Here is a 14080-nt window from a genome sequence, read left to right on the forward strand (position 1 = left end):
GTTCACACCATTTTTACATAAATGAGGAACTGTGTCTTTTAAAAACATGTTATGATAACCCTGCGGTTAATCATAGATAAAAGAATACATATTTATGGTAAATATTTGCAAACATGAGAGGATGCTTGTGTTTCGCTGTAACCGAGCCTTCTGTAAGCAGTCCGGCAACATGAGGACTGTCAGGTCTCCCCTGTCGTTCCCCAGAGGTTGAGTTTACTTCATGAATGCAACCTTCTCATCATGAGCCAAATACTATATTCACATGCTCTGCCAAGCATCACAGAGACTGTTCCCCGGTGAGGGAGCGCTGTCTGCTCCACCAACGGCTGGGCAGTGGGGATTTTATGACTGAGTTAGAGATCATGTAAGTAGCTGTAGCCTGTCTGTTATGCAGCAGAGCCCTACTGACACCAGACTGATCAACAAGGTGATGCAGACGAGATAAAATGTAATCTAGTCTGAGTAGGTTAGCATTCTCATACCTGTCATTCAGATCCCTGCTGGATAGGACAAGTATTTACAGGCAAAACTGCACTCTAAAGCGGGCAATCACTCGGAGATTTGACACTGTCTCAATCAGACAGATTTGACACTGTCTCAATCACAGACAGGAAAATTCTGCCTGAAACCATGTATTATTCTAATTTTTGAGATGTTATCTAAGAAATGTCCATGTGCTGTTGAAAGAAACAAAAAGGAAGATGCAGCTGAAGATGAGAAACATAACAGCTTGCATGTTCCAGTTAAAGGCGGGTTCACACTTTAATTGATCTTGATGACTAACGGGAACATCGCAAGCTGAATTACATAGCGGCATCTTTTTTGTGACTCTAACCTCTGGTTGGTGTTCAACAAAAACAGGTGCTTGAAAGAAGAATTTAAATACTAATTTCTCACAGCAACACCAATGATAGAAGTCCATCATGAGTAAAAAGGACAAATCTGGCATTTCAGGTCATAGTGACATTCAGCACCTGCTATGAGTGAGTCACACGAATAGAGAGTATCACAATCACCTCACAGGACAAACTTAAGGAATGACCTCATGCAGGGCCACTGCAGTCTGGCTTGGCACGAACAATAGCTAGTCTGTGCAGGTCCATCCTACTTTTCTCTCCAGCATGTCTGCGACCGCTGACCGCAGCTTGAGTCACATCCTTCCCTGCTTTCCTGCGTGTTTACGGAGTGCCGGCGCTCAATAGCCTGTGATTTCACGGGCCTTCAGTATTAAGAGTCGCAGTGTTTGCAAAGACCTCCAGGACGGGATGGAAAGAACCATCCAGGGTTTGCTACAAACCGCAAGCGTGATACAGGAAACCCCCTCCTCTGTGTCTCTCTCTCTGCAGAGTTTTCCACTCCATTCAGCATTCCTCTTTGTGGGACAGGTGCTCGCAGACGACAGCTAACTGTGATGACTGCAGTGACATCACACACAAAATGACGCAGGGCAGCGATGGAACAGTTTTCTCTAAATAGACATTTAATGATTTAAAATGTGTGGCTACAGACGGGGAGAAGGGGAACATGTTTTGGGGATGGAAAAGAGGGATTTTTAACTGGTACTCTGTCGCAGACCGCGCAACATAAACTTCTTCTTTTCTGCAAAGCTGAATGGCAGAGGAGGCAAACGGATGAAAAGCAAAACAGCCGTGCAGGAGGAGGACATTGCTCTGGCATGTATCAATGGCATCACATTGAGGTGATAAAAAAAAAAAAAAAAAAAGCATTTAAATTTACAATCGTTGAACATATAACACTGAAGTTCATTAACATGTAACAAATATATACAGATAATCAACAAATAGGGATTGTGGCAGAACGAAGCAGCTTCATGTCAAACTCAGATTGACAGAGTGTTATTGTGATTACAGTAACTTTGAAAGAAAAATGTGTAACATACTCTTTTGACCCATTGTGAAGGATTGTGTGCATCTCTCTGTTGTATGTGTTGGATGTAAACATTACTCCTGCTCTTCTTGGCCTTGCTCACATTATGAGCCACACAGTAATCATTGTTTCTCTTTTTTTTAAACTGAAGGCTGCATCTAATATTTGCACTGATCGGAAATCAATAAAACTTTAACAAATACAAAAACTAAACAAAAGAAACAAACTTCTGTGGTCTCATGACTGACACCTGCCATTGATAGCGCATTAGCGGCCCCTCTCCGCCCCCTCTGATTTCCACCTGCCTACTGCCGGCGGAGGCGCTGCCTACTGGGTCCGGAGCTGGTAATCTGAGGAGGAAATGGACAAAGACTTAATCAAATGTACAAAAGAAAAAGAGAGAATCTGAGAGAAATCAAGTGTAGGCAGCTGAAGCTTTCCACCCAGAATGAATGGAATACAAAGGAAATGAGATGAGGATGTTTGGCAATTAGTGACAACATTAGCAAAAAGACCAACATGTGCAACCTTGGTAAATCGCTGTTAAGATCAGGAAAGCTCGACAAAAAATCAATTTCTCACATTTTGCAGGACGTTGCCACATTGTCATGTTCTACACTGTATCCCCTTTTCATAGAACCGCACGGCTGGTTCCCACCGCATTGCACTGCCTTGCCCAACTGTTGCCTAAGATCTGCACATATGGGCACTGAACTCTTAACCTACCTCCATTTTGGGTGATGTAGCGCACCCACGGCAGGGCCTGGTATCCACTCTTCTCAATGATCTTCAGGTAACGCACCTGAGGAGGGAAAACAAAGGGTTATGAACGAGAGGAACAAGTGTCTAGACTTTTATTTAAACACTAAATTCAAGCTGTTTTTAGGTTAGCACTTCATTGCATGAGATGATGCAAGTTGCTGCAATGTAGTTTGTTTTTAGGTGCATTCAAACCTAATAGTCCGTTTTCTGGTGTGCACCAGACCACAGTTTGTTACATTGTTTCATTTTTCAGAAGGTTTGGTTTGCGTTCACACAGGCAAAACTCAAACGGACTATAAACTTTAAACACAAGTCATGTGCACGGAAATGCTGCTCAACCATTGGTCAGACATTAAGGGGGTAAAAACGCAAATCCCGGGAATTTCTACCGGAGCCTCCGCCATGGAGCATCGGCACTTTCGGCAGGTTATTCTCATGCTGCTGTTAATCTGGAGCTCAACTGACGGAGAAACAACCGCAGAAGTCTTTCAAGACATCCGCGGTTGTTTAGTTAAAGAGTAAAGGAGAAGGAAGTGTTGAACAGTGTCGTGTAAAGTAAAAATGCTCCATCAACTACATAAAAGCAAGAACACCTGAACGCCCCTCCTTACTGCAGAACGTCTCATTATATGTGTTATAATGTTTTTTAACGGACGTTGTCTGATTATATAATCATATGCGCAGGCCGCTAGTGTCTGTTGATCTCCAGATTAATTGCCAGCCATGAGAAATAACCGTGGCAGCAAGTGCGTCGATGCTCCATGCAGAAGGCTCCGGGAGAAATTGCCCGGATTTGCGTTTTACCCCCTTTAATGTCTGACCAAGTCGGTTGAACAGACAATTCTCCCCGTGCACAATGATCTTGTGTTTAAAGTTTATAGTTGTTTGAGTTTGCCACTTGTGAAGCAAACCGAACCTCCCTGAAAACTGAAACATCCGTAACAAACTGCTGGTCTGGTGCCACCAGAAACGACATTCAGAGGGAAACACACTTAGTGTAAGTCATTGTTGAGCAATGCCAAGGTAAAACAACTTAACCTAAAACATTTTCCATCTGTAGCAAATGTATTGCATGCCAGGCTCAACAGAGGGTCGGGCCCCTCACCAGCCATGCACTGGGGAGAGCCAGGAAAAACAAACCAGGTTGCCAGTCGATCAGCGGGCTTACCCATACAGACAAACCAAATAATAAATACTCCCAACAACCGGAAATGTGACAAATTTTTTATATTTTATGCCTCTGACAATCTTGTCGNGTCTGCAACTTCCGTTAGGCTCAGACGGCAAAATTAATAATTCATTAATTCATTAATTATGAATTATTAAAAATTATTTTAGCCAATAACAGGCACAATGATATGTAAGGAATGAAACTGCCATTTCATTTTGGAGCAAAAAAATGCACTTCACTGGGCCTTTAATGTACAGTATTGTGACCCAGTTGTGTCTCCCTGTCTGTCTGAAGAACAGAAAAGGTGCACAGATCTTCCTGCAGGTCTGAAATCTGATGTCAGGTCTTTCTCTCATATGAACAGGGATTTCAGTCGCTGGCAATACACGTCTACAATATGCTCCTTTGAAAAGACTCAAGACAGTTTAATACGAACAAAATAGCACACGTAATACACTATTAACACTACTTATATGCTCTAAAGTATATAAATGTTTTGAAAATATTTTAATTATGTAATTACTGGACTGCTTTTTAAATCAACCAATACAAAACCAAGGTGCATATGTGTATGTATGTAGTTCTGTATTCATGCAGTGTATATATTAGTTTATTACATTTTTTAAATTTATTTTTTAAATAAAAGTGTCAAACTGCTTTCGATTGTTTTTATTTTATTTTATTTTTTATTATTATTTTCAATATTTGTATTATTAAAACTACCACTTTATTTTATGTTTTTTATTCACATAAAAAACATTGATTTTGAAGGGATTTTATTTATTTATACTGCCTTTAAAGACATACATCTACAATAATCATAATAATAATAATAATATAAATTGAATTAAATAATGCACATATCCACACTTATATATTAAGTTACAAATATGTTATTGGCAAAGTCTTTGCATTTCTAGAGTTAAGTTTTACACAAAAAATAATACCGGAAAGGTCAGAAAAGATATAAAGATAATTTAATACGACTGGTTTTAATATATGTATTATACGACACAAATCAAAAAGGGAGCGCTTCTTTTAAAGGCTGACATTTTGCAGAAACAAATCGACAATCAATCTGATGAAGAAGTGATTTCTACATCTATTGAATTACATGAGGAACACAGAGCTTACAAAGCTCAATATCTGGAGAATAGTCTCAAAGCTCCACAGTTTGTCAGACTGAGACCTGCAGAGGAGGAGAGAGCAAGGAGTTCCTACAAAGTGCACAGTGGAGATTATTAAATGTCATATTCAATGAACATCAAATATTATATCCATTCCTTATATTAAAAAGTCTGAATCTCGTATATATTGCACATTTCAGCACAACTGCAGTTCTTCCACTTTGATACACTGCATCTATTTTCTTTCACAGTAGTTTGTCTTATTCTTATTATATTTCCTATTTATGTTTAATAGATGTTATAATAGTTCAATATCCTGTCTTACATACAACTTAGTTTCTCTGACTGTCTCTGTGCACTATTGTACACCAAAGCAAAATCCATGAATGCAAAAATAAAAAGGATATGACATTGGACTTTTGTATTAATATTAACGGAAAGCGTTAATATAAAATCTTTCATCTATAATGATATTAGTAATAGACGTGTTATAGATTGAAATACTTCATTCAGCCATTGGATAAATCATATGTGTTCTTAACGAGTTCGTTACGGACCGGTCTTCAATCGCACTACATGAAGGATTACTGGTTGTTGCGTCTCGTCAAATGTGTTGGTTATGTTTATGTATTATGTCTGTCATGTTTTTCACGTCTGGTCATGTCTGTTTATTTAGGTCCTTCATCTCTCGTCAGTCTCTGTGTTTATTGTCATGTCTCGTTTTCCATGTCCTGTTTTATTTTGTATTTACCTCTCTTATTTCAGGCCCTGTTTCTTCCTCCCCTTGTGTGATTTTCCCTCCATCGTCTGCCCCGCCCCTGATTGTTTCCACCTGTTCCCACTCACCTCATATTTAAATAGTCCTGTCTCTCCCCTGTCCTGTGTCAGTTCGTCTTGTTTGTTTCCCCGAATGGTCGTGCCAAGCCTCAGCTCAGAAAGGATCGCTTTCGCTGATGTCAGGTTTTGTTATTTTTGTTAATTTTGTAGGCTTACGTTTTTATTAAAGTTCTCGTAATGCTTAGTTTTTTCCTCCTTGTGAACGCTTTTTGTTTATTCCAGTAACTACTCTGTTAAAAGGGATTACCTGATCTTTGGAATTAAAATTACATGTTGTTACATTCAAGACTTTGTCTCTGGGTCGTGCATTTGGGCTCATCAGTTTGTGTCGAGGTCCTGACACTGGTTTAGTGTTATAACTATAGAGGGAACTATTACACAGTGTTTGAAGAAGTACTTACAAAAACCATGGTCTTAAAATACATTACAAGTTAAAGTCTTAAATGAAAGATGTTACTTGAGAAAAAGTACACAAGTATTATCATCATGATGTACTTTAATTACAAAAAGTAAAAGTACTCATTCTGCATAATGATTATTATCAGCTAATTGTACTTCAAGTATCAAAGTAAAAGTACTCGTTATGCAGAATGGATCTTTTCACAGTATCTATTATTATGGTTATAGAGCATTTTAGTGTTGAAGTTTATCCATGTGGACCAATACTTGAAGTACTGTGTAGTGTAGTATTACAGTACTGCATTATATATCAGTATATACTTAGTGTGTTTTATATGTTAAAAGCAACTGTGAGTGTTGTTTAACTAATGGAGTGGAGTAAAAGGTACAATATTTGCCTCTGAAATGCAGCAGAGTAGAAGTATAAAGTAGCAGTAAAGAGGAATGCTAAAGTTACTCCCATCACTGCTTATCAGAACCAGAATCATGTTTATTGCCAGGTACGTGTGTTACGATTCCAGACACTTAGTATGTAGGACCCAAATGCAAAACCCGGGAGACAGAGGTAAAGTATTTGTTGGATACTTTATTTTCCATAACAGCAAAAATGAAAACGTTCACGCAGTGAGGAATAAAAAAAACAAAGAGTTCCAGGAGCATAGACCTTACCGTGACAATAGACAAGACGAACTGACACTGAACACTGGGAGACAGGGGAATTTAAACACAGGGTAACAAGACACAGGTGGGAATAATCAGGGAATTGGACACACCAGGGAACTAACGACAGACATGAAAACACAGGGAAAAGAGACCAGACAATATACAGGGAGGAAAACATGACAAGGAGAACGGAAAAACACGACAGCAAACACCAAAACAGAGAACACTAGAACCCGTGACATAAACCTGGGGGTGTGACAACGTGGAAGAAATTATATTTAAATATTACGTACATATGTATTAAATAAAAGGTAAGAAAAGCAAGTAAAACAACCTGAAAAGCAAATATATTTTACTGCAGATTTCTAATAAGATGCAAATGTAATCTTAAGTAAACTCTACTATGCAATAGTAATTAAAATGTACTTACAAAAACTGAAATGTGGCAGTAAAGTGTACTTCAGTGCCTTTAGTAACAAACACTTCTTAACTGTAAGTAGATGCTACTTGAAATATACGTTGTTACATTTACTTATTATACATAACATATCTGCCACAATCAATTCTGAAGAGCCCTCCTGTAGCTCCAGGTTTGAACTAGTTCAGAGTGTAATAATCAACATTCTTCAATAGATAGACTAAACAGCTGAGGACACTGGATCACATTTGTTGTCGCTTATGGCTCGAGGTCATCTACACCCCGAGAAGGATGTGCTCCAGGTGTCCCAACAATAACTATCTCTGACTGAGAGTTGCCCGGTCATAAACGGATAACAACATGCTAGCAGCCTCTCCTTAAGGGAGATAGCGGCTGCCCAAAGCTGGGTATCTGCGTCAGAGGGCGAAAGATGACATACAGGGGAAATTATTCCCTGACAAGGATAACAATTTAGCATTAAAAAAGGATGCTATAGACAATTATTTATACCACATTTAAATGTAACTATACAAATAACTTTAAAAGCTAAAAGACAAAAAAAACAAACACTTAGGACAATGAGTTCATGGCAAACTACAGTGTATTATATTTTAAAGTGGAGGGCTAAAATGTGCAAAAAGCAGTCAGAGAGATGAGCATGAACATTATATAATAATATATAACAGTCACATTTGGTAAATGCATACGTTCATGAAAACTGCGTCTCCTTTTTTAATTTCAGCGTTTATTTTTGTGCTGTGTTTTTTCTTTCCGTCTCGTCTGAAGTGCACGTCTTTATATGTTGTATCATTTATGACTTAGCATTGAACATAATAACTCAAATTAGACAGCAAAGACAAAGGTTGCGTCCAGGTACCTTCTGTCCTTGTTGTTTCATCTCATAAAGGTTGTGTTGTCATTTTGAGTAAAGGTTACCTCTGCTGCCTTTTACAGGGGTTAAAGCTCAGTCGCTCGGCAACAGAGGAAGTAGGCGGGAATTCCCGTCCAATAGGAAACAAGCTTTTAAAAACGGTTTCCTAAAATTCCCTGGTTAGTTGAGCATTGTTCACTGGTTACTGAGGAGATCAGAAACCTGAGTTAAAGGGAGTTTAATGAGGGTTTCAAAAGAGTTAATGGTGGTTTTAAGAGGTGCTTTTTGCCTTGTGAAGAAACCATGGTTGCGAATAGTCCGTTTGTCTTAGGAACCTTCCTAACGGAGGGAAATGACAGCAGAGCATCAAGTTGGCATGCCTATAACAGCTGAATGCGGCGATTACCATTTTGTTCAGCACAACGCCTATTAAGATCTAAAGCTTTAGTGCGTTTTGATTCAATGCTGAGTACAGCCACACTGACAGTCTCTTCTCTGTCATTGTAGACCTCAAATACCTCATTCCTTCCGTCTACTTGGGTCCGAATGCTTCTCGTTTTGTGCCGTCCCGTTACAAATGAAATCGCCGCTAATCACATTTCCACGCTCGCGCCAGGAGCCTGTAACGGAGGGGTTACAAGGCTCGCGTCTTGTGCTGCATGCACTTGCACTCGGATATTAGAGATTTTCTCTCATAAATGTCCGATGAGCCACAACTTTTATTTCAAAACTAAGCTGCCAACTGCGGTGGCGGATCTACCCCGGTCGATCCATGTTGCCGCTTGCATTAAGTTAGCTGAAGTTAACTGGCTAGATTTCACTGTTCTCGTTATTTTTTTCTCACGCTGCGCCTCCCCTGAAGCTCTCTGGCGCCCCCCCGGGGAGGCGCGCCTCACACTTTGAAGTTGCCAAAGTGCTTTGTTTTGAACGTTCATCAGTATTATAATCAAAAAGAGAAATATGAACGTTAGTTTTTACTGAAATGATCAAATAAAGTCAACATTTCACTGAGCTGTGTGGGGTTTGTTCAACTTTTAAAAGATGTTTGAATGGTGATATGCACAGTGATAGGTGTTAAGGACTAACGTTTATAATAAATACATTTGTATTGATTTTAAGATCTTTTCATACAATCCAACGTATTGGGATCATTTGTATTAATGTGGACCGGAGGGAGAGGGTGACGAGCATAAGTTTCACTTTCCTTTTTTATTTCAATTCCAACTTTGGTCATGAAGAATATGTTTCTCTATTGTCCACGTTCATAAAGCATAAAGCAACAGCATCAGAGCACGGTCTCTAGATGAGTTTACAGTAGTCCCTCGTTCTTATTAAACATCCATGTTGTAGTCCGCTGTATAGAACACTGTAGTTTCCATAGTTTCCCCACAGCAGCACAACATGGATGTTTAATAAGAACGAGGGACTACTGTAAACTCATCTAGAGNGTGTGTGCGTGTGCGTGCGTGTGTGTGCGCGTGTGTGTGCGCGTGTGCAGAGCATCAAGAGGCTATTTGGACTAAAGCTACATCTCCCATCTGCTACATTCCCTTTTTCATTTCCTCTCGCCTCACACCGCTCCCTCTCCCTCCTATACATCCATTATATTCTGTATGTAATCATCCAAACATATTTCTGCTCTTTTCATCTAAACCCCAATTTTTCCCTATTTCGCTTTTACTTTCTCTTAAATAAATAACAAGCATTCCAAAACGTTTCTGTTTCTTGGTGAATCCCAAATGGAAAATAAAAAGGTTGTATTTTCCTTCATGCTATTGGGTCAATTAGCACAATCTGTATTGTTGTACATTTTCAGTTTGTAATCAACTGCTGATGTGAATCACACACACATTGGGACTGGTATTGGACTTCCTTATGTCTCTGAAGAATCCTCCAGATGCTCTCGTCGCTGCAAATGATTTTGCTGCTTATATTTTGTTATCTTGAAGATCCCCACACTCATGACTAAGTTGGTGCAGTTGGAACAAAAACAGACCAAAAGGACGAGATGTTCTTGCGTCTGTGTGCAGACCACTAGGAAAATGAAAGTCAGTATTATTAAATGATTGCATCGGTGAAATGTGAGGAGCCATTGTTTCTTCAGGGTTAATATTTCATAACATGTATTGATTTTTGTAGAGGCCCCTAAGACAGGAGGTTTTCTCTTTAGGTTTATTTTTCAAAAAAAGTCAGAAGCAGAAGAGCGCCCGGCATGCTCTCTCAGAAAAGGACTAAACAACATGACACATAGATGCTCTCGTGGAATAGCCCCCTTCAGCTTTGTGTTCAAAATACTAAGAAGACAACTTGTGAAGAGACTTCTATTATGTTAAAACAAGTTTTGGCCCAAGACAGAATTCCACATCCGGCTCAGGGGCGGGTTTTAGTGTGGGTTGGCAGTTTTTGTTACATTATCTGACGGCCACATTTCAGCTTGGTCTTCATCCCATCTAATCACTTCAAACCAATCAATCTCCCCCCCAGCCTTCATTTCGGCCTTAATATCCTTGTGAGACAGAGGAGGGGGACATCGAGGGACTTACTCATCATCATTTTCCGCTGATGTTCCAGTTCAAACACAGCCACCGTGTGAGGGTGTGGACACCTCTCCTTGTTCCATGGTGGTTGGAAGGTGTGTCTTTGTGTGAGAGACGTCCTAAGAGATAGCCAGAGGCACGGAGGAGGGGCTATAATTGAATTGGGGGTGTCATTCATCAGATCACGCAGAGTCAACAACAGTGGGGTTTAAACAGAGTGGTGCAGAGGATGTGTGTGTGTGTGTGTGTGTGTGTGTGTGTGTGTGTGTGTGTGTGTGTGTGTGTGTGTGTGTGTGTGTGTGTGTGTCAGCTAGCTCAACAAAAAGGCTGTGGCAGGTCATTCTTCTAAAAGCGCAGCGGCAGATGAAAGAAAGAGAAGAGGCAGAAAAGAGCACTCGTTTAATTTTGTCATTTTCCATTCTCCCCTTTGATCGTCAGAAAATCACCTCCCATTTGATTCTGGGAGATTGTGTGTGTGTGTGTGTGTGTGTGTGTGTGTGTGTGTGTGTGTGTGTGTGTGTGTGTGTGTGTGTGTGTGTGTGTGTGTAGTGTGTGTGTGTGTGTGTGTGGATTTTTCTATCAAAAGAGGTTTTGTGCTTATCTACCTTGTGGGAATCTTTAAACCTATCTTGCCTCTTCAAACACACACACACCAAATAAACTCATAATTATTCTAAACTACTTAACGGAGCCTCGGGAGGAAGGACTAGGTCTGAATATAAGGAGGTAAAAGGATCTTTGGTTTAGCTCACTATATAAAGGGTCTTCTCACACAAAAGACCCCCGTCTTCAGAAAAGCCTTTGAAGGCTGAATCCCGTCACACTTCTTTTAAGAATAGGTTATTACTGGTTAGGCCATCACTCGTTATGAAATCACGTTTCTTTAAAGATGGACGTTCAACTTTCTGAAACATTGCAAAATATTGAATGCAGTAAATAATAAATGGACATTCATTTGTTGCAAGATATTAAAACTAAATGTTGTGAGGGTGTTTTTAGCTTGAACTACATGTTATTTCAAGTCTTAACAAAATGCTCACATCCATATCAAAAGATGTATTACTTGTTAGCTTCCATTGACAGAACTCTTCATAGGTTAAAAAACACAGTCGGCTGTGTGAGGCTTCAGGAATTCAACTATGTGTTTACTTTTGGTTAAGTTGGCAGGTTTTTTGGCACAAAAGGACTCTTAGTGTTACTGTGCCACAGTACAACTCAATTGAATCTTAAACACCTACTACGGAAGATACCAACTTAATTTGACCCCAATATTAGCTTTAGATCAACCTATAGCTAACATTGGTCATCTAGACTAGAAGCGAGCAAAGGGTACGGTAGATTTTGAACGTATGAGACCCACAATATCCAGCCCAGTGTTGACAATCCTTGTTATAGAAAAAGTAATTAACAGCACAAGCTTTAATAGTCATGAGCCACAGCGAGAAGCGACACAATCATACAGTACCTGTTATCCAACTATAGCTAGCAAAAAACGTCATAAAAGACTGCTCAGATCACACTATGAATTTAATGTTGGGTTCAATACACCAGTATAGTGGTATATAATTATTAAACCGTGAACAAAAAAACACAAAATCAACTTTTCTCTGTAGTGCTCAGTATTTGGTGTATAGTGTTTACTTTATCCATCTCATGCTTTTGCCTAAAATGGACCACCCCAAATATACAACTCCAACGGACCAGCCATGTCGTATGCATGTCCAACACATGTCTCCCAAAAAAGACCCTGAACTCCCAACCAAAGAAAGGTCAGCGAGCCCAAGGCAGGCAAAAGAAACGTTTTTAGGACAGTATCAAAACCATTCTGGAGAAAGTCCACGTTACATCAAGCATCTGGAAGAAGATTGCACTGGACAGGCTCCCCTGGGAGATATCCGTGCTGGAAGGAGCTGCACGCCATCATATGTAACCCCAACAGCACCGCAAGGAGGGAGAGAAAAGGGCTCCAAATAATGGGGAATGCAGATCGGCCTCTATTATCTGCTGACCCACAAGAAGACGACCCATCAGAGAGGATTGGTATTATCTTCTAGAGCAGGGGTGTCCAAACTTTTTTCTCCGATCTCACATACATGTACAGAAACATATAAGAAGGGCTGGGCCGCTCACTAGAGATATTTTGCCTCATAAGTTCTGTTATAAGTTGGAAAAATCAATCCAATGTAGGTCAATTATTCTTTCTTGAAAATGCTTTAAGAAAAAAACAACCTACATCCCAGCTCTCCAGAGGATTTTATTTATTGTCTTGCAGCTCATTCCTTAAAACAGAAGCTTCAGATTTGTTATAATAAAAGGTAATATGAAGGGTCTAGTTCAAGGCTGTTATGCACATTTGTTATTGGGCTTTTTTTCTTATCAACTTAGATTTATTTGAACATGTTTTCAACTTTAATTGACTGAATTTATTTGAAAATGTGTCTTTTCTTAACACATGAATACTGTGTAATATATTTGAACATATATATTTAAGAAGTACAATATAAGACAAGTAGAAGTTTTATTATACTTAAGTCATTATACTTTTTTTATTTGCTGAGTGAGGGCCGATTCAAAATGGTCCGCGGGCCGCATTTGGCCCCCGGGCCGTAATTTGGACACCCCTGTATTATAGTCTCTTTCACAGTTTTTAGAAACCGCCATTTTTATGACACATTGATAAAAATGTAAAATAAAAATTATTCTCTAAAATGTGTTGGACAGTTGTGTCTTGTTTTGGTAGTTTGGTAACTGATTGTAATTTACTTTAATTACATTTCATTGAAAACAGATGAGCGTTTATCCTTATAAATGTTGACTGTGGCGCAGGGGGGGAATCGGTGTCTACCAATCAGACTGTCAGGTGTTTGGTACCCAGCCCCTGCTGTCAACATGTTCAAGTGTCTTTGGAATACCTAACCCCAAATGTTTACTGTATGCATGTCTGCGGTAATTAAAGTGTTTGTAAGTCGCTTTGAATAAAAGCCTGAGCTAAATAACATGCAATGTAATGTAATTGTATGCAATTTGACCGAATGACAAAAACATATCAGTTTTTTCTATCTTGTAGTAGAGCTGCGGCAAACCCTTATCATTTATTGCAAATTACTGAGGAATTAAAAACATGATTTTGTGTGCTGCTGTCTGGGTTCAGTCCCATGTCCTGTTTAGAGTGAGTAATATGAAGGAATGTATGTGTGTTTGTTTGTTTTTTATTAGGATCCCCATTAGCACTAGCATGAGCATTGGCTATTCTTCCTGGGGTCCTCACCCACACAAAACATACATAATACAAACCAGAACAGAACAACTCATCATTTCATGAAAAGTGCATGGTAAGGAAGTGAAAGCAAAAACAAAACAGAAAAAAATAGTCATCACATTTTAGCCATCATCAAGTCAAAACCTAAA

The 14080-nt window shown here is 39.4% G+C and overlaps 1 protein-coding gene across 1 annotated transcript in view; it reads right to left on the bottom strand.

The window, feature by feature from the left end:
- Positions 1 to 1459: 1459 nt before the first annotated feature.
- Positions 1460 to 14080, bottom strand: part of LOC104966778 (AP-1 complex subunit mu-1) — a 24283-nt gene continuing 11662 nt past the window's right edge. Inside the window, exons 4-5 of the mRNA XM_010796065.1 lie at positions 2614 to 2689; positions 1460 to 2237 (exon numbers count right to left, since the gene is read on the bottom strand). Coding sequence (XP_010794367.1) covers positions 2215 to 2237; positions 2614 to 2689 — 99 coding nt within the window. The 3' untranslated portion in view covers positions 1460 to 2214. The remainder of the gene's footprint in view (positions 2238 to 2613; positions 2690 to 14080) is intronic.

The sequence above is a fragment of the Notothenia coriiceps genome, unplaced genomic scaffold, assembly GCF_000735185.1.
Source record: "Notothenia coriiceps isolate Sejong01 unplaced genomic scaffold, NC01 NC01_scaffold00037250, whole genome shotgun sequence".
Taxonomy (NCBI): Eukaryota; Metazoa; Chordata; class Actinopteri; order Perciformes; family Nototheniidae; genus Notothenia; species Notothenia coriiceps.